Source organism: Buteo buteo, chromosome Z (genome assembly GCF_964188355.1).
Source record: "Buteo buteo chromosome Z, bButBut1.hap1.1, whole genome shotgun sequence".
NCBI classification, from domain to species: domain Eukaryota; kingdom Metazoa; phylum Chordata; class Aves; order Accipitriformes; family Accipitridae; genus Buteo; species Buteo buteo.
In genome coordinates, this window is record NC_134204.1 from 87,157,174 (window position 1) to 87,182,808 (window position 25,635).

Here is a 25,635-nt window from a genome sequence, read left to right on the forward strand (position 1 = left end):
GGAACACTGTCTTGGCATGACTTTATTCTAGACCAGCACTTACCTGAGAAGCTTCTGATGAACCGCAGTTCTTTAATAGCCTGTCAGTATCTGCTGCAGCTAATTTCACAATATGGGTAGCTCATCGCCTAAAGGAAGACAAGAGAAGTGAAACTTGTGCTAATTGCAATCAGAAAAAATGAATGTGATGATCTGGTTGTTTATTTTGACACAGTAAAGCTAGTATTTAATTACTTTCAAAGTCACAGAAGTAAAGATGGTTTAGTTTGCCTCCCCCCCATGTTAATATTCTAATAAATAAATTTGTGAACTTGTTTTAATTCTTTCTCAATACTTTATGCCAGTGTTTATACCTTTTAAACTGATATTTTTGAAGTTTCTTACTATCTCGTCATTCTTTGTTGCACTCCTTTGATTTTTTTGCTTGTGCATCACTGTTGCTCTGCTGTGAAGGCAGAGCATCATACAATGTGAGCAAGCAGAACTGACTTCAGTCCTAATCCTCACATAACGTTGTAGGAAGAGACCCTAAAGGGGTGATCCATACAGAAACTGATGCCATTCCTCAGTTATTCCACGTGCCTCAAACTGTTAAATAATGTGTCCGGATTCTGCAAGCTAGTGGGGAGAATTTCTTTTACTGATAACAAAAATTGTGGTCTTACCATCAGAATGTACAAGGCAACCGAAATGAGACTGAAAATTGAAAGAAAGATTGGCAGTTAGGAATGAGAGGAATTCTTCACTAGCCTTCAAAGTCTGTCTGATACCAGGTTAGAGATCAAGATAAATGAGAAGTCTTTGGATTTAAGTTGCTAGCTTGTGGTGTTATTGTATACATTCTATATATATCCGTAGCGACAGTTTTGATATTTGCTAGGGAATAAGGCTTGGCATTCTGATGCTCCTCCAGTCAAATCCACCCTCCATAAAAGTCTGTTTCAAAATTTCCGTACAGACTGTAAGGCAGCAGCAGGGCACAACCCCCAGTTTTAAAGCACCTTCTGCAGCTCCTCTGCAGCAGCAGCAGCAGCAGCAAGGATGGAAAGAGAGAAGGTCTGAGGTCGGGCTGCATCTTGGGAGGGTTTTGAACACCGGGAGAATTGGGTGACATTGATAAAACCGCTAAGATTCATGGGCGTAGAGCTGACCTAAGGCACCTTCCCCTTGCAGTGGAATAGCTGGGTGCCTGGTACTGTCCCTGTAAACCCCATTCATAAAACGGAGGACTGGAGCTCCGTCTCCCCAGGAGCGCTCAGAGTTTACTTGTGCATGGCCACCCCCTGCAATAATCGGGCTAGAAGGTTTACCAACCCAAACAAGTGAAGCGGTTTTCGTGAAATTAACAATGAAGAGCTCACCCTCATCCTTGCTAAAAATACTGTCCAATCACAGGCAAAATATTGCAGTACCCATTTTCTTTTAAGTTTTCTTCATTACCTGCTTAAAAACGTTGTTTTACTGTTGGCAAGCTATTCCTGTTTTCAGTGGTCAAGTATGAAATCGCAAATTCAGGTGAATGATCTGCCTCTTGTATACTATAAATTGTGAGCCACAATTTCAGACAGATGGAGAATACTATCAGCAGAATTCAGAACATCAAAACCATAAAACATTCATTTCTCATCACAAGCAAATGTCTTGACCACTCGCTTCTGAGAAGTTCATCTTTGTTTAGTTTAGAAATTCTGGAGCTTCTGAGGAGATGTGATTATCTAGTGGATAGGCATTTACCATATATGCTACATACCACAACACAGGGATTGCAAGAAGATGAGTAAGATTTTTGAAGAGCCTACTCGCACTCCATCTGAGGTTTCAGTGATATATATCTGGCCTGAACTAATTATTTTTTATACCGTTCAGAAATTTTTGTGGGTGATATTATCAGATTGTTGCTCTTACTGACTGATTGATTCAAGCTTCTCTTGGTCAGGAATTAAAGTCATAAAAGGACTGGATTTAAAACAACAGGTTCTCTAGCAGAGAAGTACATATTAAACCATTGATGTACCAAAATAAGATTAAAGCTCAATTAATTAAATGCCATTTAGCAATCCGTAGAAATGTGTCACATAAAATATTTCTATATACTTACTCATTACTTTGCTGACAGCTCAATTTTAAATCAGTACAAATATTTTGACTCATAAAGAATGGAAAATACTTTTAAAGACTGAAGCTTTTCAAGTAAGTTCCATTTATGTTCTTTCTTTTAAAATTTTCATGTAATAGAGAGGAAATAAGAGGTAAGTTCAGCCAGTAGGTAACTCTATTCCTTAAGTAACTCCACTCCTGGACTTAAAGCACAAGTTATTTTTGTTTTAGTCTGGATGCTGTATATTATTTTCTTTTGAACTCACTTTTGTTAATAAGCACAAGCTGCATAAATCATTGCACAGAGACTTTACTGAGCATTGGCTTTCAGAGGGGGAAACTAATTGTGAAACCAGAATAGTTTGTCCCAGCAGAACACATTTTTGCCAAAAGTAAACCAAAGAAGAGAATAAAACTGTCTTGTAGGGATGTTGTTGTATAAACTACTGTTTGTAAAATCCATGTAAAAATCTATAAACCTAGAAGCTTGTAGAAAGCCCCTATTGCTATTAAAGAGAAAACACAATTGATTTTGTTCTTTGTAACTTGTTTTCCCCTTTGTTTTACCTTGCTCCCAAACGTTCTGCCCTGCTTGGTCTTTTCCAAACATCATGCCCCTACTTTATTATTTTTGTTAGACGAAAAAGCATTGTTAGGCAATGCTGGCAAGATTTCTGGAGATATGAATCTACATTCAAGACTATAGCTTAAGTTGCTGCCAAATACGTAATTGAAAAGCACGATGTAATTTAAGACTCTTCACTGTAGAACACTGAGTGAAGGTTGCTGATGATTCAAATATAAGGAACCACCCCCCAACAATGAAGAACTGCCAAATCTTTTCTTGCAGAAAAAGCCTGAATTTTTTTGTAAATGTTTTCAGAGAGAAACAAAACATATTATATGTGTGCCTGAAATGTTACCTTTTAGTAGTATTTACTGTTTATACTTACACTGTAAGAATGTCAGAGCATCTTAATTATTCGGAGACTTATCCAGTGCCTCTGAAGTGAAGCTAAGGCAAAAATAGGGCCTTTGCCATAATAAAATTGATGCTATTTGGCACATGCTATTTATGTCTTCAGTTTTAAACTGAGAAGTCAGAACTCATCCTTAGCAGGCTAACGTGACTTTTGAAACATGATTTTGAACATGATTTTTGAAAATTATACCAATTTTGTTCTTTCTTATGATTCAGTAGAAGAAAGGAAAAGATTTGTGAAATTCAAACAAAACTGCATCCTTTTATATTAACAAAGCATGAAGTTTTACTATGAGGTTAATAGAAGAGAAGCAGATGGAAATTTATAATGCATATACTACCATCAGAAAAGCAACACACCTGCCATGAAAAAGAAAATACAAGAAGTAAAAAAAGGAAGTTTAGACAATTTACTGATGCTAGAGCTTCATAGACACTAAGTGGAAAATACGTTACTTATATGTGTGTTCTTTTCATCCAGCTCAACCAACTGTCTTTGCAATTTCTTGCCAGCTCCTTTTTCAAACTGCTTGGCAATTCTTCTAGTTTTTCTGCAGTATCAAGAATAGTATATTGTTATAATATAGGAAAATTCCTCTTCTTGCTCTTTCCTGTAAGTGATCTTTTTTTTGCAATATGAAAAGTTTAGGCCCTTAAATGCTAATCTATTTTGATGGTTTCTGAGCAGACCATCTTTCATGCTGAGCAGTCTGGCCTTTTGGCCTCATTTTTCTTGCAACTATAATACTACTAATAAAGCACTAGACACTAAATCTCATTACCAGAAAATATCTAGTGCTTATCAGTGAGTTTATATCTGTGCAAACTCTAGACCAACAACAAATACAAGGTAATTTGTAGTTACTTTTGTTTACCTCAACTTAGAGAAAATAAACCATAAAAGGACAATACTGATTTATAGATTAAATCAAGGTTTCATTTTCCATTTGGAGACCTGGCATTCAGAAATGTTGGGTTTTTATTGAAAACTTTTTATGTGAAAACTTACCAAATTTGTCCTGGTCCTCCTCAGTGATTTCAGCGGTGAGGTATTTAGTGCAGATGGGCACTTAAAAAAAAAAAAAAAAAAAGGCAGGCAACAAAACAAAGACAACAGCCCAAACCAGAACCCTTCTGTGACTATACATTATATACCCAGGGTATAAGACAGGAAAATAGTCATTCACTGGCTTCTGTTCTTAAAAAGAATCCATTTATAAAGACACTGTCATTTATGTCCTATTATCACATGTCATTTCTCACATCACATGTACAGTTATCAGCCAGTAAATGCTCCTGAGCAGCCAAATACCTCTTGAGAGTGGGCTGCCGTTCTGGAATAAGTAGTACAAGAGTGCAGGAGAATGAGAGAGGCTGTGAGACTCAAATTAAGTGATTTTCTGTTACAGTGAAAGCGGTGAGGACAGCATTCAAATCCATGAAAATTGTTCAATTACCACACACAGATCATCCTCTCTTGCTGCCTTGATACATGCCTCTGTAGTTAGAGGTATGTGGCCAGCAGAGGAGGCTGAGAACTACAAGGAGTATAATAAATAGCAGTGAAATCACAACAGAAGGGAAAATAAGAAAGCAGAAATCAGGAAAATAAATAAATAATAAAAAAGAAGCAGCTGATTTGAAGTCTAGCTCTGAACTGTATCTTTGGATTTTTGGAAACCAACATTATTTTTTAATCATTAAATGGCCATCCAATGACCACTTGGAAGACATTTAACATCTGTATAAGGAGAGCTGATGGACAATGTGCTCTGCCTTTTAATTCTGGAGAAGTGCAGTTGTATAAAACGGGTTAGAAGGTAACTTTAAACAGGAAACTTACTCCTGATGAGGTTTTATTTGTGATTTGTTGAGAACTTGCAACTTTGATAGGTGAATAACTTTTTTTGTTATGCATATACTATGTGGTAGATATTTTGTATATCTAGGTATGATCTTTGTTCTTTAATTTTCTCTTCTTAAAATGCACATTAACTCACGTGTTCAGCTGACTTTATTAGATCATTTTCATTTCCCTGATGTAATGAATGATATCCGCACTCCTGTGGTATGTTTTTAGTAAGAAAAATTAGAAACTTTATACATTACTGAACAAAACCGTAGGCAGGCAAAGGGCAGAGCTTCTGCAGGAGCACGTGAAGTAGTTTGAGGCACTTCTCCCTGTAGAATTCACGCGCTGGGTCACTGGGTCTTAAGCGCTTATCCAGGGGATCATAAAGTGGATTAAAATAGCCCAGAACTTTCAAAACCTGCTGACCATATGCCATCCCTTCCCTTCCCTGGCCCCCCAAATACAGCAGCATCTCCTGCCAAGGTGCTCCCACATCTCTCCCAGTCCCTTGTGGAAGGGGACACCCAGGGAGCAGAGACCTGCGGAGTGGTTTGGTCAGTACCTCTGGCTGGGCCACCCCAGCAGAGACCTTTCCCCGTTCCCCTGGTTCTTGCTCCATGCCCAGCTCTCCCCACGGCTTAGCCTCAGCACAAGGCCAAGCCAACAAGCCTTGGCAAGGAGAACCAGGGCAGGCTAGGGTGGGATGGATGGTGCTCCTCTGCATGACGTGATGGTCTATATCCACCCTGGGGTGATGGCTTGTGTTTCTAAACTGGCAGAAATAACATATAAACTACTTTTTTTTGATCCTTTGACCTGCAGATCTAATGCAATTAACAACACTTGTTAAGCAATGACGTGAGAGTTACATGGTGCAGCTGTACATCTGCAGTTGGGGATGCTTACCGCTGGGAATGGGGTGTCTTATTCTGCAGCATGTAATGTTTTCAGCCCTTCACCTCTGCAGCAGGTTGGGGCATGTGGGTGCCAACTGGGTTCCCTCCTTGTGGTACAGGACCTCGTTCCCTCCACCGCCGAAAGCAGCAAGCTTGTAGAGCAATCCTTGCGCTGCACTTCTGCAGCAGCAGCAGAGCTGGCTTCTGGTAATCCATGAATCACCCTCACAGCGTTAACAGCTTTCCACAACTCAGTAGTTGCTTTCACAGCTCTGTTCTGCTACAAACTGGATCTGGTTTAAATTAAAAAAACTGTTATTTTTCTTTCTCCTCCTGCCATCAGGTCTTTTTTCACCCCCTTCATAGTTTTGATTCACTATCAGGCTGATACTGCATTACTTGATCTGATACAGTAATATTAGAAAAAAATAGTTAAAGTAGATGTTAATAAGTGGCCAGGAGCAGATAACATTTATGGGGATGTTCCTCAGAAACTCCAATAAGAAACCACAGAACTGGGTCTGGGGTCTGTGTATCATTGGAGATGCCATTGGAGGCGGCCAGTATGTTCAAAAACTGCTTTAGCAGGGTGTCTGGAATGCTGAAGCAGTGGGACCGGCTGCCATTCCTGGTGAGATGATACCGTCTGTGATAGAGAATGAGATCAGGGGACACGTGGGTGAACATAGTCTGTTGGGAAGGTGTTGGAGAGGCTCCAGTGAAGACCAGCATCACTGGCATTTGGAGGAAGGGCGGTAAGTATGCCGATAAAGGGGGTCGTGTGGACATAATAATCCTCTTGCATTTTCAAAAAGCCTTTGAGAAGCTTTTTGTAAATCTTATTAAACTTTGTAAAGAAACTAAGTTGCCACAAGATTGGACGAGAGGTTGGTTTTTGGGTTGAAAGCTGCTGTAAGAAGAGGAAGTGAAGGACAGGGCTTAGCGGTCACTCTCCAGAAGGGAGGGGATTTGTGGAGTCAGGGAATAGTTCAAGTTGGAAGGGACCTCTGGAGGTCATCGAACCCAGCCCCCACTCCAAGCACGTCTATCGACCTCGGGTTGTGCAAGGACTTTTCCAGTGAAACCTTGCATGCCTCCAAGGATGGTGATTCCACAACTTTGTACAAAAGCCTTGGGATTTGTGCTGATTTTTTTGGATGCCTCCACCAGGGACATCTAGAAAGCAGTCAACAGTGAAATCTCTTGGGCTGGAGGGATAGCAACCTCTGGCTCAGAACTGCTGTGCCACCTCTGAAACTGACTCCAGTATTCGTGGGGGGGATGGAAACCTCCTGTGCTTCCAAGCCCAATCAACCCTACAGCATTTTTCTAGTGTAGTTGTACTGAAAAATATTAGTGGTCCTTAACACTGTCCCACTGTTCTTTCCTTGCTTTCTCACACATGGGTGGTTTTCAGTGGTTTGGATGTGGCAGATGGCTACACCAACAGAAAAACTCCTTTTATTTGCTGGTGCTTTGTCCCTGCAGGTCTCAGCTGGCAGATCTCGCAGCAGCGATCTCCACTGTGAACAAGCACTAATAAAGTCAAGCCTGTCACAGGTTGTATTTTGCAATGTTAGGAGGAAACAGATCTATTCAGCAAAATGTATTACTGTTATCTGGAGTCATCTTGTATCTTTGAAAAAAACCCCAAACAAACCTGGAAATTTACCTCACCTAGAGCAATGTAATTTCTTGTGCACCTAAAGCGCTCAGAACATCACCAGCAGCTCTATGCAGCATGCAGACTCAGATAATGAGTGGGCTTGGCAACAACTTTGAATACAAGTGCAGTAAATCCCCTCACTGCCCTGAAAATATGGGCCATATTAGTTAGTCATATATGGACCAGTGCGAATAAGGCTACAGCTTCCACAAGGAAAAAAATCTTCCTCCTTGAGTTTTTGCAGTTATGGCCTTGCCATGGAAAGTATCATTACCCTTTGTCAGCAAAGACTGCGTATTTGTTTTCATTGCTTTATCTGAGATACTCGCTGGAGACCTTCAAGAAAAATAATCTGAAACAAAATAATAATGTTTCAGTGTAAAATGCACAAGGCCAAATAAGCTGTTTTTTTCCTCAACCCTGTCAAAGACTCCCTTTTCTGCAGTTTTTTCTTTGTATGTCAGCAGCAGTGGCAAATGCCTGCTGCTGAAATGTTTGCTGAACATAGGATACTTACCTTCCAGATTGCCAGACAGGGAACAGTCAAGCAATCCTCTATAATCCTCTTCTCTCAGTTAAACAATCTTTTATGGCTTTCCCTTGCAGTGCCTACGTAACTTGCAGAATGCATCTGAGTTAGAGGTACCAAGCAGCTTCTCCATTTATGGTTTAACTACCCTGCGAAACTGAACTAATTTCCTTTTCTGTTTTCTGTTTGTTTGTTTGAAATGTATTGCGTAGTCCCTCAGCAATGCAGGCAAAAATGGGGTTATGGACCGACTTTCACAGAACAGACAGCATTTTCATCCAATTTTAATGCTTGCTTTTTAAATGTTGTTTTAAACTTTTTGATTGCTGAAGTGTTACTAAAACAGTATGGTATTTCAGTCTGTAAGCTTTAAGTACTGTTCATCAGGTGAGATGAGTGCCACATCCACCATCTGCGTAATTTGCCAGAATTGATGCTTATGGCAGTCCTAATTAGTTTCCCAGATGGTTCAAGAAAAGAGTGAGAGAAAAACAAGTGTTTTCTGTCACCCTCCGTCTCTCTTAGTATCCCTGCCCTTCGCATCCTTGGGCAGGGCTAGGTGTGCAGCAATGACTAAGCTATGCTAATTGGAGTTTGGGTTAATTGGGTCACTTCTCACTAGGGCTGCCTTATTTACCAGCCCAGTTTTTCCTTGGTGTTACAACTCTCTATATGTGTGCATGTCTGCGTGTGTATATGTATATACATGTACGTATACATGTATGTAAATATATGTGTATATATATACACATGCGTGCATATATATGTGTATGTGTATATGTGTGTGCATATTTATTTATTTATTTAGCTACACTAGGTTATGCTCAGTAGTGTTGTAAGGAACTTTTCTCTCAAAGGTTTCCTCATTTTCAATCTAGACCACTACAAGTTCAAATTTAAGGATTCCAAGGGATATTCAGTGCCCTTGAAAAAACACACTAATACATGTGGTTGCAAGAGTGTGATGGCTCTGAGTATGTTGGCTGTCACGAAACGAACTTCATGCACCCAGTGTTTGGACATGACTGAGGATTTGGATGTGGAGCATGATACATCAGTCTGAGGATCATCTGGGGAAAAAACCACTCGCTTCATTTGATTGTCTACTTTTTTAACTCACCAAAGAATCATGGATTCAAACTTTTTTGGGGGAGGGGGAACAAAAACAAAACCTCCACCTGTCATTTGTCTTTTCTAAGCAAAGCTAGATTGAAAAGCAGAAGCTGGAATGTGATAAAACATGGGGAAACAAAAATTCCGGTAAATTATATGTTATTGTTTTATGTTGGGTTTTTGTTGTTTTTTGGGTTTTTTTTCCTTCAGTAGGCCCTGTAGAATTTATAATAAAAATATAAACATCATTTGACTTTATTAGCGTACAATAGATACTAATGCTTCTGATTTTTAAAATTGGCCTGGCCAATCAATACAAGATTGGTATAAAACTTTGGCAGTGACATCAGTTGTCATCACCACATTTGCCAATAGTGGAATAGTACCTTTCTCAGAGTATGGGCTGTTGCAGGCAACAGTCTTAATTATTCTGTTGATAGTTGTATCAAGACCTGTGTTGAAAGAGTTCTTGCCTGTGGGATTAACAGCAGCATGTGTTCGTGTAATAGAGTGGGTTTATCTATCATTTAGTGCGTCCAAAGTATTTTTACTCTGTTTTTGTTACTCTAGTGTGTATAGTGGTATCTGACAGACAGCATGCCATTTTAGAGTGGATTTGGTTCCAGGTATTTTTGTTTATTTTATTATAATTAGAGCTTGCCCTTTTTGAAAACTGTGCTTTAAACGCTAAGAAATCTACGTGGCATTTCAGAAGTTATCAGCCTAATACTGAAAAGGTAGATACTATTTCACCGAAAGAAAAAAAAAAGAGGTTTAAATATTGTAAAACAGAGGGTTTTCACATTGCTCTCGCCTTCAGCTGTGGCAGTCCCTGGGGTGCTGGTCTCTCCCCCAGTGCAGGCAAGCTGTGGCTGGGGGGGTGCTGGTCCGTGCTCTGCAGGGCAGGAGCAGCAGCTGGAGCAAGAGAAGGAGCAGGAGAAGGAGCAAGAGCAGGAGAAGGAGCAGCAGCAGCAGGAGCAAGAGCAAGAGCAGGAGCAGGAGCAGCAGCAGGAGCAGGAGAAGGAGCAGCAGCAGCAGCAGGAGCAGGAGCAGCAGCAGGAGCAGGAGAAGGAGCAGCAGCAGAAGCAGGAGCAGCAGCAGGAGCAGGAGAAGGAGCAGCAGCAGGAGCAGGAGCAGCAGCAGGAGCAGGAGAAGGAGCAGCAGCAGGAGCAGGAGCAGCAGCAGGAGCAAGAGCAGGAGAAGGAGCAGGAGCAAGAGCAGCAGCAGCAGCAGCGTGCCGTGCCGTGCCGTGCCGTGCCGTGCCCGCAGCCCCCCGCGGCGGGTCGCGGTCTGCTCTCTGCCCCAGCGCCCTTCCCCTGCCTTTGCTGACCTGGCTGCTCCGCGTTGGCTCTGCGGCAACGTCAGCTCGCTCTGCCCATTGCGTGCGCTGTGCTCCTGCCGGCTGACGTCAGGCGACGATGGCTGTGACCGAGCGGGCGGCTGCTCGCCTTACTCCTCGAGTGCACCGGCAGCCGCCGAGTAACGCGGCCACCAGGGCTTGGGCTGCTGCCGCTGCATCCACTGCTGCCGCTGCCGCTGCTACTACTGCTGGCACTGCTACTGCAGCCGCTGCATCCACTGCTGCCACTGCTGCCGCTGCTACTGCTGCCACTGCTACTGCTGCTACTGCTGCCACTGCTGCCACTGCTACTGCTGCCACCGCTGCCACCGCTACTGCCGCTGCATCCACTGGTGCAGCTGTGGGGCGCAGCTGGGGTCCATCCCCCGGCGCGGCCGCCCCCCATTCATCCCGTCCGGCGGCGGGCGAGGGAATGCGGCAAGGGCCCCGGGGGGGGCCGCTGAGCGTGGACGCCGACGAATAACAATCAGAAGCCGGCTGGGGATTTGTAATGCAAGCGGCGTTTCCCGGCTTCTTTTCCGCTTTGCGCTCGTTCTGCTGTTGGATTTGAGATCATGTATGTGTTTCGCTGTTGATTACAGGGGGGTGTTAAAATCTAGGGAGGGAAGAGGATTCAGAGGGATTAATATGTTAGGTTTGATTTAAGGGGATTTTTTTTTTTTTTCTCCTCTTAGCCCTGCCCTTCATCTTTGTTAACACAGCTTTGTCTTTATTATTTTTTATTTTAGGTCGGTTAATATTGTAGCGTTCGGGAATGAAAGAGACAGCTTTTCTGAGGACAATCAGCAGCCAAGCCTGATCTGGAGCTATCTCAGGAGGAGTGCTCTCGTTTCCCGGATTGACAGCAGTTTGTCTGCCAGTCACGTTGGAAACCCAGTTTTTACCGAATATCAAGCCTGCGTGTTTGGAAATGTCAGACTGGTGGTACATGACTGTCCTGTCTGGGTAAGAGATTCGTCTCAATTTTTTTAACCACACTTAACAGCGTAAGTGGTTTTCATCAAATGAAAATGTATCCTAATTCTTAAATTACTCTTATAATTGTGGGATTTTGTTCATACTTTAATTACTGCTAACAGTAAAAGCGTATAAAATGTAACCAGGCAAATGCTGCAAAGTCTCTAAGGTGCTACAAAAAGTTTCTCATTAACAAGTCGCTGCCCACCTCTTCTATAGGAAGGTGATATTTTCAACTGTGCTGTTTAATGAAAACTTCATTGACAGTAATCCAGAGGTAAACAAGAACCCCTTTTTCATGACACTGCATCATAAGCACTGTCCAAATATTTATCAACAACAAAACAAAGCATACATATTTTTTCTGTAAAAATGAAAAGGCAGTTTTCCAGCTTTGAAAAGTGAAAGATTATACTATTTTATATCTTGCAAAATACAGTATATGGAGAATCATTTTACTTCTGTTATAATGAATAATCACATCTTAACATGATTTCCTTTATTTGAAGGTGAATACAAATGATTTTGGCACTCTTCCAAGTTGTCAGCACTTTTGTTAGTAAGTGAGACAACTTAGTTATGAGTATGAGCAGATCAATGATTATGTAAGAAATGATGCTGATAATCTAAATTAAAACATACTTAATGACTACTTAGTAGCCTTAAAAAAAATTAAGCTTAGCAGCTTTTAGAAATTAAAACAATAATCAGTCTCAGCTCCATAATTCTACCCTTAGGTTGATTTTTGCAGTCCTGTAAGGGAAATGTTTTTTGGGGATCTGCGGGAATCCTAACACTTCCAGAAATATATGACCAGAAGTTTGTAATCTTAAAACTAAATGATCCAGTTTAGCTTCCTTCTGTTCTCTATTTCTCACACTTTTTTTGTCAGCTGCACTTACACACACCAGTTCTAATGGACTGGGGGATCCTGTTTTAAATTGCTGAAGCTGCATGTGACCTGCACGTGCAGTGTGCTGGCATCATTGGAGCGCAGCAGTGAGTAAAAACTCCTGAGTATAAACTAAGGCTGTAGGACTTCAAAGGGTGTTTCAGAGGATTGGAGGTTGGTAAGGGAGGTGGGAAGGCAAGCAGGGATAACTGGAGAAGGGGAGAAGAAAGGACTGAGACTGGAGATGGAGTTCATGGGGTTTTATGCTCTTTTATCTGCATTTGCTCTTCTAGAAAACAAGGCTCTTTAGATCTGTAAACCATATTACTTTTGCCCTTGAAAGGCTAGCTTTTGATTGTCTGGGACGTTATGTTTCTGAGGCCTCTTGCCTTTTGCTTTCTCAGTTAGAGACAGGAGATTTATTGCTGGGAATGATGAGGAACAACCGCCATTCTTTGCTTAGTAGAAGACATCGCGTATAGCTGGACTGGACTCTGCAGGAGGTTATTTGTTCTGAGTGAAGGTGTATCCTTGATGGGGTTAGGCAGAACAGGATTGTTTTCCACAGTCTGGAAGCTTGAGGTTTACTAGGTCACGGTAGTCCTTTCAGGACTGTTCCTCTGGTAGCCTGGGGAAATGGTACAGGACAATTCAAAATGTTGATTGATGCTGCCTCAAGTCGTATTCTTCATGGAAGAGAATTCTTGTTGCACGTTACTGAAACATAGAGGTGGTGGTATGGTGGGCCTTCCATTATTTCCACCTCTATCGTCTGACAGTAACATAAAGGTGGGTTTGCATTTTACCTTTTAGATTATATCCATATGATTAAGGCAAGCCAGTATTAGACATAAACTTGGCAACTGAGTACGCTGGTAGCTGTGAGTCTCCAAACTCAGGGGTACCCAACTGCTCGATGACCTTTACAGCTGTTAGTCTGGAAAAGCAACGTGGATGCAAGTTCACCAAGTAGACTTCCCAGTGCATGGGTGGACCCTTTTGTGAGGTGGCCAGATTGTGGTACAGGGTGAGTTTGCTCATGTTTTGATTTGCTGCTGCATGTGTCTTTGTCAGCCCAGGACAGTGCTCAACTTTTTGAGTCTACAGGAGGAATCAACAGCTCAAGTGTCTTCGGTGGAACTCTTCCTGGTGGTATTATGGTATTGGGTATCTTACTGTGTACTATATGTCTCTTTGAAAGTGCTCAACAAGGTTTTCCAGCAGCGGCCAAAGCACTCATGTATGGATGGGTTGGAGAAACATGAAGGGCCTGGACCCTGTGGTCAACACTGCCACGGTGGCATTGTCCTGGTGGGCACGTGGTCGGTGAAACAGCAGCAGTGGTGCTGCAAGAGTGTGGCATTTTATAAACTAAGGGTGACCAAAACTGCAGAGCTAGGAAGCAAAGCTTCTTGGGCATGATTACCCAAGGCAATGCCCATCACATATCACAGACAGATGTGAGGGAATGGTGTTTCCAACCTGCTGTGGGACCAGTGGCCCCGTAAATATTTTATTTGCCTGTGCAGGTGCTATATTCTTTGATATTGCTTGGCTTAGAAGATTTCAAGGCTAAATTCATGTCTGCCAACATGTAAAACAGTGGCAGCATGTTGGAGAAGCATCTCTTTCCTGTGGCAGTTGCAGTGTGTAGGATGGAAGTGCTGACTTTGGGGAGGAGGTTACTGCCACGCAGGTGACACAGGGTTGTAGGGAGAGTGGTGGAACATACTTTTCAAAATGTGGGGGCAAAATGTCACTGTTTCCAAAACTGCGCCAATCTCTGTGTGTCAATCACTGGGTATATCACAATGGCCCACTGTGTCCTGCACTGCTTTTGCAAAGCTGCATGCCGATATCTCCCACATGCAGGGCACAGATGCACAAGTGGGCTGACATCCTCGTGATTCATGTGGCTGGAAAACATTTTGATAAAAAATGCAGACCCAGGATGAGAGGAGATATAAAGAACTAGGGAAAAAGTATATAGGTGCTAACATCCATGCTGAATATTGTGATTTTAATAGCTCATCACTTGCTAATGCATGCTCAAGTTGTGCTCTCATAAAACACGTTGAACTAGCATTTCCCAGTTTTTTAAATTCTTTGTGGGGTAAACCTCAGTATGAGAGATAGTAACTTATAAGGAGTAATGTGCAAGATGAATTTTAAGATTCACTTTGGAAAAGGTTGCTTTATTTAGCACTCTATGTAGGATTTGACAGTCTTCAGGACTGAGTTGCCATTTTATTGGTTTGCATGTAGTTTGCAACTTTAGTCACTTTACACTGAATTTTGTTATGCTTTTGCATAAGTACAAGGAAAAACTGCAGAAAAAGTGCAGGCAAAATTTGTAATATCTGATGGCAAGTGAATCTTCTTCAACTTCAGAATGAAGCATAGCATGCAATCTGTAATTCATATTTTGATTCATTTTAATTATGATGCTGGAATATAAATGGCAGCACGAAAACTTCACTGTGAGTGTCCCCTACCTGCATTACCTCTCTTGTTCTTTGCTCTCTCACTTGCATAGCATGCAATCTGTAATTCATATTTTGATTCATTTTAATTATGATGCTGGAATATAAATGGCAGCACGAAAACTTCACTGTGAGTGTCCCCTACCTGCATTACCTCTCTTGTTCTTTGCTCTCTCACTTGGAGCAGTACTATAAGGATATGAGAGTGTTTTGGTCCTGGGCTGGGGGTCTCGCTGTCCTTTTTAATTTTTTTCCTCTGTGAGCCACCTGGTTTTGGTTTCTTGCTTTTGTTTTTTGTTGTGTTGTGTGCTCCCCCCCGCCCCCCAGGGAACAATACCTCCAGAAATTTTTTCTTTTCCCCTAGTTAGTGAAAACTGCCCAGTTTCTAGAGAATCACTGGCATCGTCATGTTCCCAGTAGCAGAAATATTACGAAAGGAGAAGATAGAGCAGCTGGGTTTTGGGGAGTGCCTTGTGCTGAGTTAGGCACTTGCAGAGGGATGGATGCTGTGCTGTGTTTGTACCTGCTCTAGAGGCTTGCCAGTGCCTGCTCAGAGGCTTGCACAGAGCTGCAGACCTTCATGGGACTCACTAGTGCTCAAAGACATTAACTGCAATTTTGCAAAGGTGTTCTGTGAATTATTTTTTTCAAATTCTCCCTTTCAACAATCTCTGTCCGTGACTCTTTTCCTGTTTTTTTCTGTCTGCTTTTTTTTTGCACCAGCAGTAGTAGTTCCTTGAATCCTGTGACCTTTCTTATCTCCATGGTATTATGCATGGTGTAGCTATTTGGGTTTTTCCCTGCAGCAGCATCCTTGTGCTCCTTGTGCTGGATAGGCTGGCCAGCCCTCAACATGTCTGAAGATAAAGGAATCTGATCCACTTTTAAATTTTATTCATTACTTTTAGTAATCCAGTCATATTACTGCTTCAGTACAAAACCGTAGCTTGCAACTTTTTATTTTTTAGTATGTCATCCTTTCTCATATTTAAACTTGGCTGTCTGAAGTTGGCAGTTTACAACAAGTGATCGTATCCTAGTAAATTATTTTCCCTACTGTGTTCTTTAGTTTTGCTTTTTACAAATATTATTAAATTACTTTATGAGAGGACAACACAGGAAGGACAATGCTAGCCTTCATTAATTTTGTTTCTGGGTCAGCTGAAAGCTGTTTTGGAAAGCCTTGAGTGAAAAACAACAGTGGCATTCCAGGGTTGTGGTCTGAATTCCCTCAATTTCTGAAGAAGATACTTCCTTCTACGCTGCATGTTACTTAGCTAAGTTCAGGGTTCTAGCAAGTTATGGAGAGTACGCACACAAAACTTGTTCTGCTGTGGACCTGGCTGATTAGAAATTGCAGAGAAATCTTGAAAAAATGGGGAAGGCTTTGGTACGTGGTGTGGAAAGCATTGCTGGAAGGAAGGCTCTGTTAATGGAGAATGGGTCTGTAAATGCATCCTAAAGAGAGATGAACTTTCCAATATTCCCAATGCAGCTCTCTTGGATCCTGGGGCAATCCCAGGGGAATGAATGGTCCTCGGGGGTGGCTGAGCTCCCTTGTCCCCCCAAAGAGCGTTTGCTATTGCTGCTGCTCCAGATCAAGGGCTGGGCTAGGTAGACTTGGGGACGTTTAAGAGCAGGTTTTAGAAAGAGTGTGGGCATTGCAAGGACGCAGTGTGTTTCATTGCTGTACCATAAAGGCATTCATAAATTATGTTTAACAAAGCAAGTATTGTCCTCTCAAGGGGTCATGTGATTTTGTAGGGAAATCAGGCCTTCATTGCCTCTGAAGGCTTTATTTTAAACATTAATGCTTGAGAAGTATGATTTACTAATGGGAAGCATATATTATGAGATGCTTATAATGGAGACACACAAGGACAAAATGAAGCTTTTTTCAAATAAGTCCTGAGAGGAGTAGCAAGCAACAGGAATATAATTGTAATTAATAAGGTCATATTATAATAATCTTAGCTATGCAGTTATTTTTCCTTTTGTCAATGGCTGTCTTGGGAAATGACAAGAGCAGGAAGCATGATGAGGAGTAGCTGCTACATAAATTTCATAGATGGAGCCTGGAGTGAACATTATTCCTGAATCTGAACTGTTGCTTTTCATCTAAAGAATTTCCCTCTGTCATTTTTGCATGAAAGCTTCCCTAGAAGTGACAATCAAGGAGGCTCCAGATGCTCTGTCCCAGAGATGCCTTGGGCAAATAACCCTTCCTTGTCAGAGACGTTTTTGGAGGATTTTCCCAGGACAGAGCAGCAATCTGAGCAGTCTATGCTATGCTTGATGCAAATTGAAAATAATTGCAACAAGACCTCTGGAAACTTGTTTTTCTCCTCTGTGTTTTTAAACATAACATCCGTCTTCACGAATGGGCTTTCGGGGGTGTTAAATATGTGGGGGCATAGGGAAACTGCACAACAGTAACAGAAATTGGGTGTCATGGGATGTTGGGTTGGTACATTCTGCATTTTTCACTTCTTGATGTACCCAGGCCTGGCCCTTACACCAGGAAAGTGGGGTCCATCCCCACCAAAACTTCATAAACTTTGGTAAAATCCATCTTGATGGGGTTAACAGAGACACACAGTGGTGGCACAGGGCAGTGGTGGAAAGCACAGAACTCCACAAACCTGCTGCAAGGTGCAGCCACACACGCCTGGGAAGCTGTTACAGCCTGTACCACCTTTCCATAGGATTTCTTTCCTGTAATAGTTAAACAAAGAGGTGTATTTGCACACCTGTGCAGCTTTTTTCAGTAAGGATTTTGCTAGTTTTCCCCACACCTGCAGAGATGGAAATATGGCAAGTTGGGCTAAGTACGAAAAGGGTAGGGGAATCATACGAGCTTGTTTTGTTTTCCAAAATATAACTACTTTTCTAAGTAACATTATTTTCATTAGGGGGAAAAAAACCCTGTATGTGTTTTTGCTGTATTATGTTGACCCCTTAAGCAGCTGTTGTGTTACATGCATGAGCAAGCACAGGCAGACAAACACAAGTCTACTACTTCAACTATTCTGTTGAGATTTCCATCAATGAGCAGAGCATTAGAGCTGCCCCTGGTTGAGATTAGGGCACGGAGGGTCTTCCAGACTGGTGTTTTACTGGATGATGCTCTAATTGGAGAGCCACGATGAGGGCTGGGGCCATAGCAGAGCATGTGTCTGGATGTATATCAGATAACTGGTGTCCCGTCCTCTGCTGCTGTTGGGGCTGGTGTCAGGATGGAGCCGCAGCTCCATGCATTTTGGTATCTAGAAGCCCTGTCCTCTGCTGTAGGACTAGGTTTATGCTGAAGCTAAAGCATGAGAGTCAAAGTTGGTTCTTCCCTTGGGCATAGCTCTGTTCATATTGACCAAAAACTTAGAAAACTTCACAAAATCGTTCTGTTTTGTAACATGAAATAGTGTCATAATGCACTGGAGATTTAGCTGTAAATTTTTAGCTGTAAAATGGAGGGAGCTACAAACCATATACAAACATACCACTACATGTAAGAAATACATATTACATATTCTGTAAGAAGATTGCATAAACTTTTTTTATTATTAATGCTTAAAGTTGTGTTGGAGTTCTTTTGTATTTGTGCAACTGTTCTCTGGACCTTGCTGGTGATACTGCTGGTTATCACTGACCTCGGAGATGGGCATGTACAAACTGGCCTGAGCTTGAAGACAGGCAGCTAGAAGGAAATTGCAAAGAAACAGGCATACTTTCTGTCTGCCAGCATAGAACAACTAAATATTCTATGTTATTTTTTGGTTTGTATTGCATTTTTCCCTTAGACCTTTGTCATGTTAAATGTATACAACTCTACTAAAAATTCTCTGTTGAGATCTTCGTCAGCTAAAATGTATTAAAGCTGTCCCTTGAAAATTCTCAATTTTTGCCTGACTATGTGATCAAATTCTGCAAATGCCCATCTAGCTGGCTGTCTCAAAGCAATATAGCAATATAGCACCTATATGCTATAGGTGCTAAACGTGTGTTTATGTGTTAACTTTATATTCTTAACACAGCCAAAATTATTCTGTTAAATGCTGGTGGAGATTTTTCCTTAGCCTGGGATTATAATAGTCTCTAACTGAGCTGACTGAAAAAAAAATACTAAGAGCAGTGCTCTTAAAGTTCATCAACATGGTGAATCAAACAATATCTATTCATGATAACTTGTTAACTGTCATTTTCTTATTACAGAACAAGAACGTCTATTAAAGAAATTAATGGGAATGCCTATTGTACTTTAAGTTCAGTTCCTGACTTATTTTTGTTAAAGACAACACCTAAATTGGGTATGATGTGCACTGACAGTCTAGGCAAATATTTGCTGACTGATACACTTCTGTCAAGTTCGTGCTACCTCTTGTACTTAAGAGTACTGCAGCTACCTCGTAGGTTTGAAACAATGACTCTTTGAAGTGATCAAAAATAATTATATTGACAGTGCAAGCCACTTGTTGATATCAATAATCTTTTATGTATTTCTCTGGTTCCCATCTGTAATGCTCTTATTTCTGTAACCTGTTCTTCAAAATCAAACTGACCATCCCGAACCCAAACTTTGGGTCGCTTTTGGCACTTCTTCTGTGCTCACTCTTTCACATCTTCTTTATTTCATGATTGCTTGTTTCCATTTTTTCCTCAAGATCCCAAGTTCTTCTATGCTTTGCGTCATGTTGTACAGGTCTGTTACAGAATCGTAGAATGGTTTGGGTTGGAAGGGACCTTTATAAACCATCTAGTCCAACACCCTGCCATGGACAGGGGCATCTTTCATTAGATCGGGTTGCTCAGAGCCCCGTCCAACCTGGCCTTGAACATTTCCAGGGATGGGGCATCCACAGTTTCCCTGAGCAACCTGTTTCAATGTCACACCACCCACATTAAAAAAAAAAAAAAAAAAAAAAAAAAAAAAAAAAAAAGTCTTCCTTATATCCAGTCTAAACCTACCCTCTCTCAGTTGAAAACCATTGCCCCTTGTCCTGTCACTACAGGCCCTGGTAAGAAGTCTCTCTCCATCTTTCTTATGAGCCCTCTTTATTGAATGGCCACAGTAACGTCTGTCTGTTCTAAGATGTTGTAGTACTTTAGTTTTGTGAGTTGATTTTCAGTTCTCTGGACCAGTTCCAGATTTTCATCAAGAATTTTCGATTGAGCATATGTACAAAGCCGTGTCTTTCATTGGTATTTCTAAGCCACTTCAGGTAAGACAGAAATTGTGAAACTATATGTCTCATGACAAATATACAAGTATTACCTGTATGTTGCAGGGGATATAGCACAGTTGTAAATTAACAGGATACAAAATCATTTTAGAGTGTAAGACTTACACTTACAGCGCAGAACAATGACAAATTGAATGTGAAGTCGAGAAAGTTTAGTTATGTGATTAAAGGCCTTATCCTGAAGACATTAACACTTCTTAAAGCTACATGAAAGCTCTTGTGAAGCAGATAAAAATCACACCCAACTGCTGAAACTTGTATTTAAAGGTTCATAGGTACATAGCATAGTTCTGTGTAACCCTCTCCCTAAAATGTTGTGATAAATAATGGGTTTGTATGAACTGCTGCAAACCTCTACCACTGAAGCTGCTTTTACTTCCGTAATGAAAACATTTGAAAGTTAAGTAATTAAACCAGTAAAGTTTCTTCCTGCAAAGTATATTCCTAGATAAACCCTATTTTTTCTTCCTGAAGAATTCCTGAATTCATAAAAGAGATTTATTGTGTACTACAATGAACAACTTGTTCTCCAGACAAGGAAATTACAAAGCATGAATTCTGGTCTTTGTTGCACGTCTTCAAATAAGAGATTAACTTATCAGTTAAAAATACTTTTGTAAGGTTTTGCATTAAGACTTGAGTATTTCACCTTTTCCTTTATAGACAGGAAATCTTTGATCAGTGTTTTTTCTGTTTAGGATATATTTGACAGTGACTGGTACACCTCTCGCAGTCTCATTGGAGGAGCTGATATTATTGTGATTAAATACTCTGTCAATGACAAGACTTCATTTCAAGAACTAAAGGACGGTTATGTACCAATGATAAAAAAGGCCTCAAACCACTGCTCAGTTCCAGTGATAATTTCTGCTATTGGTGCACGAAAAACCGGTATGTATCCAGTCTCCTGTAGTAATAGTTAAAATCTCACTTGGAAGTTAGATATGCTGTAATTTCAGTAGAAGCTGATTGTTTTTCCAAGTTGCTAACAGAAACAATTAGTCTGTCAGGATGATGGTAATATGTGCATGTATTATGGCTCTGTAGACTGGTGTATTGGCAAGAGCATTATGCTTAATTAACCCTGGCGATGAAAGGCATCCTAACCTGCTTTGACCTCTGCAACGACTCTTCTTGTGGAGCCATCACACACGGGGATTAAATCTAGCGCTTTGGATTAAGCAGCATACATCTGAGTGTATGAAATGAATCTTATGGTTACCAGTTCTCTCTGGTCATGTCTCAGGTATAAAATATCTCTAGTGTACAAGATTAAAACTAAGTCCATCAGCTTGCAACCACTGGCAAAGGGGTGTGAAATTCTCTGGCATGCTGTCATAAGAACAGAGGCACCAGCCCTTTGGGTACCACAAAGTGCCACATGCTGCTGCGTCAACCGAGCTGACCTGTCATGGCAGGGTAGCTATGGTATAGCGATGGTATAGCTTATGTGTTCACATAACACCCTGTCCAGGCTGATCAGTAGTCTGCTGTGAGAGCAATGCAAATTGATTTTGCACTGAATGTTTAGCTACCACAAAGTTGTTGTTGCTGTCTAATCAATAGCAAAATCAAAGTTTCATGAGTGTGGAAGGACCGAGTGGACATACAAGTGTCCAGCAGCTGACGAGGGCAATGCTGGTGAGAACACGTTCACTGTTTGGGTAGACGTTAGCAACTCCTCTCTGTTTACATCAGGGAAATAAAGTTCCGAAAGAGTACCACAGACACCGATAGAACAAACATACAAACTTTGTTCTGTGCTTCCAAATGTTTTGCATTCTGCTTTTGTTGATTTTCATATGGTCTTTTTAGTTGTGTGGCCTGATTTTTAGTTTGGTTTTTTTTTTTTTTTCTAAATCAATGAATTCAAAACTTGAGTCTGTGAGTCATCTTTTACTTTGAGTTTGACTAAAACAAGTGTTTCTGAGCATCTGTCCTGCTATGATAGATGTAGATGTAGACATTTATTTTATAATGTACAAAAAAATATTACACTATATGAAGTATGTCTTTTGTGGCTGTAATGCTCAGTTTTGCCAGGGTCTACATAGATATCTTTTTGCTCAGTGATTGAGAAAAGACTGTTAAAGAACTCTGTAACAATTAAATCTTTATTTTCTTCCCTCTAGTAATTCATAGATAATGATAAAATGTTTTTAAGCTCTGATTTATACAGGGATAATAAATCTGCCATTCTAAAGGCAAGGTCTTGCTAATATTTGTCTTCCCCAACACATTTTCTTACACTTTTTGTTTAAGCACACTATACCATCAGTCTGAGTGACTCCACTACTGGGACTTTTCTTTTCCACTTTTTTTTTTTTTCTGTCTTCCTCCCTAAATAATGTGACCGTGGGAGAAGTCAGGCTCTCCAGCCGCAGTTTCACTTTGGGACCGGCTGGAGCAGACTGCTGTGCACACACAGAACCCTTTTGTTTCTAGGAGGTATTTGTGAACACAGCAGTTTGCTCATACAAATTACTAAGATCTTAATCCTCTGTAGTAGCAAGTGGTGCTGCCAAAAGAAATAAAAGAAAAGCTGTGTTATTACATATTATCCATAGGTCTGAGCAGAGGAAATTAATGTAGAGCATGCATGGCACATTTGGAAACACATACATGGCCGGCAACTTCTTCCTGGCATTAAGCAAAGTTGAGCCAAGGTCGCTAACAGATTTTTAGCAGTTAACTGGTACGGTGACCGATTTCCTGCCCCCCCTTCTCCTTGCAAACATTGCTGACACAAAACCACAAGCACCTTGCCACCGCGGGCAAGACAGAAAGCTGCACTCTTTGATGGAAGTCTGCCTGCGGTTTGTGGTTTGCTTTCGGATCGCAGCTGCAAGTAATTGCGCGGAGGTAAAGCTTCTCTCCGAGAGCTGCCCTGAGGACAGAGCCAGCTGAGGATCTCACTAACGTGGTGACGTCCTCCCGGCCAGGGACGCTTGGCTGGGTGACATTGCCAGTCGCCTTCACTGTAACCACGAGCGATGTCTGTATTATCATCGCTCTTATCGCTACTGAGTTCATAACGGCTTTTATCCATCATTATTTGAATACAGTTAGATCTGTCAGATCTAACATAGAAAGCAATAGCGAGTATTTAGATGCTTAATAAAGTATACATACGTTAGTATTTCTGATGTTTGGCTGGTTTAACTCTCTCCCTACTGGAGCTCAATGGGGGCTGTTCTTTTGTCTGCCATTTGCAAACATGATCCTGTGGACATTGGTCTGGTATTGTACATGGACCCGCTTTAAAAACCAGATGGGTGGAAGTAAGGCAGCCAGGGAGGGATCTGGGCACTGCTGTGACCCAGACCTGCCCGGCAGCCTCAACCTTTACCAATGCAGAACCCCTCAGGGCAGTCGCGTTATGACAACTTGCAGAATCTTAAACCCACCTATTTTGGCTTAAAAAATTTTTTTGTAAAATATGTGTAATTGAATTATATTCCGCAGTATGTACTTGCCAGTAACAGCTGGGACAGCAGTGGAAATTTTTCCCTTCCATTATAGTGCGTGCTTCTTGCATGGACAAGCCACAATAATTAAACGAGTTTAAGGGTGACATTAATGAATGGTAACACCTGCAGGCTAGTGCAACACCTGTGTGTATCAGGATACTGAGGCCCTAAGCCAAAACTGACTTCTGGGAGTCCTGCTTGACTTTTCCACCTTTGCAAAACTGAATGTAAATTAACGCTGATGAAATGTAAACTGAGTTTTGTATAGCAGCTAATATTTTGAACCGATTAATAAGAAGTTGGGGTTTTTTGAAATAATTATAGATTTCTTATTAGAAAATGACTATGTTTCCATTTCCCTTTTTGTTCTTTTCTAAATAATAAATCTTTACAATTATTTAGGAAGCTAAATATTCTAGATTATTTGGTAAAAATTTTTTTTTTTTTTTTTTATGACTTTTTACCCCAGGAGTGTCTTGTACCTGCCCCCTGTGCACTTCGGACAGGAGGAGCTGCGTCACCACCTCCGAGGGCGTTCAGCTTGCCAAGGAACTGGGAGCCACTTACCTCGAACTGCATGCTCTTAATGACTTCTACGTACAGAAGTACTTTGGAGGAGTGGTGAGTGAGAAACCCCTGGGTTGAAAGCAGGGTGGCACACATGGGAGGTGCGTGACCGATGTCAGGGCTTCGGAGAGTGAGCGGAGGCACACCATGAGCCCTCCCACCGATGCTGGATTTAGGTTAGATATTATGAAGAAAATCTTTATGATGAGGGTGGTGAGGCACTGGCACAGGTTGCCCAGAGAGGTTGTGGCTGCCCCATCCCTGGCAGTGTTCAAGGCCAGGCTGGATGGGGCTTTGAGCAACCTGGTCTAGTGGAAGGTGTCCCTGCCCATGGCAGGGGGCTTGGAACGAGATGATCTGTAAGATCCCTTGCAACCCAAACCATTCTACGATTCCGTGATTCTATGATTCTAGCTAAATTGGCAGTACTGAGGTTGCTCCAGTTTTAGGTACCTTCTAGGAAGTTTTAGGAAAGTCACAGTACACACTGAAAGAATTAGCCCCCATGCCTCCATTCCTGTCCTTTTATCTTGCTGGGATGGGATAACCAAACCCCAGCTGGACAAGGCACTTGACAATGCCACTTTGTCACTTTGAAGATGAGTCCTGTTTTGAGCAGGTGCCCTGGGTGGGTGACCTCCAAAGGGCCCTTCCAAGCTGAATCATTCCATAATGTTCCGATATTTTTAATTTTAATTGCTCAAACTCTCACAGCTGTTCTACTTGTAAAGGGAGATGGGTGAGATTGTTGAATTACCTGTTTTTTATCATATTGTTGCGGTCGCTCGGTTTGCAGTCTTGGTGCAATTTGCAATCCTGAGCAGAACCCGGGGTCAGCTGCACCGAAGCTGAACAAGGCAGAAGCTGAGAAGCTTGTTAAAATGTCCTACCTTTAATAAGTTTATCCTCTTTCCACTCTCCTGAAGACAAGGAAGCCTGCTGAGCAGTTTCTAAATACAGTCTTTCAGATGTATTTTTCTTCTCCACAAAATTATTTCACACTGGTATTTCATTTTCAGTTTTACGAGGTGTTTTAAGCTCAGTCTTCTTTTGAATCTTTTGGTAACTTTCCCAGTGGCATTTGTTCTTGAACAAAAACATGCAGTTCTTTCAGGAGAGTAATTGCACATAGTCTGTACTGTTGTTGTCCCTGGTGTGTAAGTACAGTGTGTTCCCTTGGGATTTGATAGTAACTTGGAATATCTGGCACCAGTTAGCCAGTTTCTATTGGATCTCGTCATTCCTAATTAAAACAGAGGAAGGCACACAACATCTGTCCAGCTGGAACATTTTTCTAGTTTTTAGAAAACACTATATGGGCTACAGTAATACCTTGGGTGATGAAAGTGTTTAAGACACGCATTAATTTGAACTAAACCACCCTTTGTGCCTCTTCATTCCTGTAAAAGGGATCGTTTCCCCTCAGGTACTTTTTTATTGCAGGGATGATGCTTTTAGTCTGTCCCAGTAGAGACAAACCTTGCCCACAAAGATCAGCCCATAGTATGACTTTTTCAGAGGACATGGTAACATT

At 41.5% G+C, this 25,635-nt stretch overlaps 1 protein-coding gene across 5 annotated transcripts in view; it reads left to right on the plus strand.

The window, feature by feature from the left end:
• The first annotated feature begins 10,551 nt into the window (after nucleotides 1-10,551).
• RHOBTB3 (Rho related BTB domain containing 3) overlaps nucleotides 10,552-25,635 on the plus strand; it is a 34,222-nt gene continuing 19,138 nt past the window's right edge. For 4 of the 5 annotated variants that reach the window (XR_012648845.1, XM_075019624.1, XM_075019625.1 and 1 more), the window contains exons 1-4: nucleotides 10,552-11,051; nucleotides 11,224-11,440; nucleotides 20,763-20,955; nucleotides 24,004-24,155. Coding sequence is in view for 4 of the 5 variants with exons in the window: in XM_075019624.1 (XP_074875725.1) it covers nucleotides 11,050-11,051; nucleotides 11,224-11,440; nucleotides 20,763-20,955; nucleotides 24,004-24,155 (564 nt within the window). In the remaining variant the exon portion in view is untranslated. Of the gene's footprint in view, nucleotides 11,052-11,223; nucleotides 11,441-19,831; nucleotides 20,044-20,762; nucleotides 20,956-24,003; nucleotides 24,156-25,635 lie in introns of those variants that run through there. The other variant, XM_075019627.1, reaches the window with a different exon arrangement.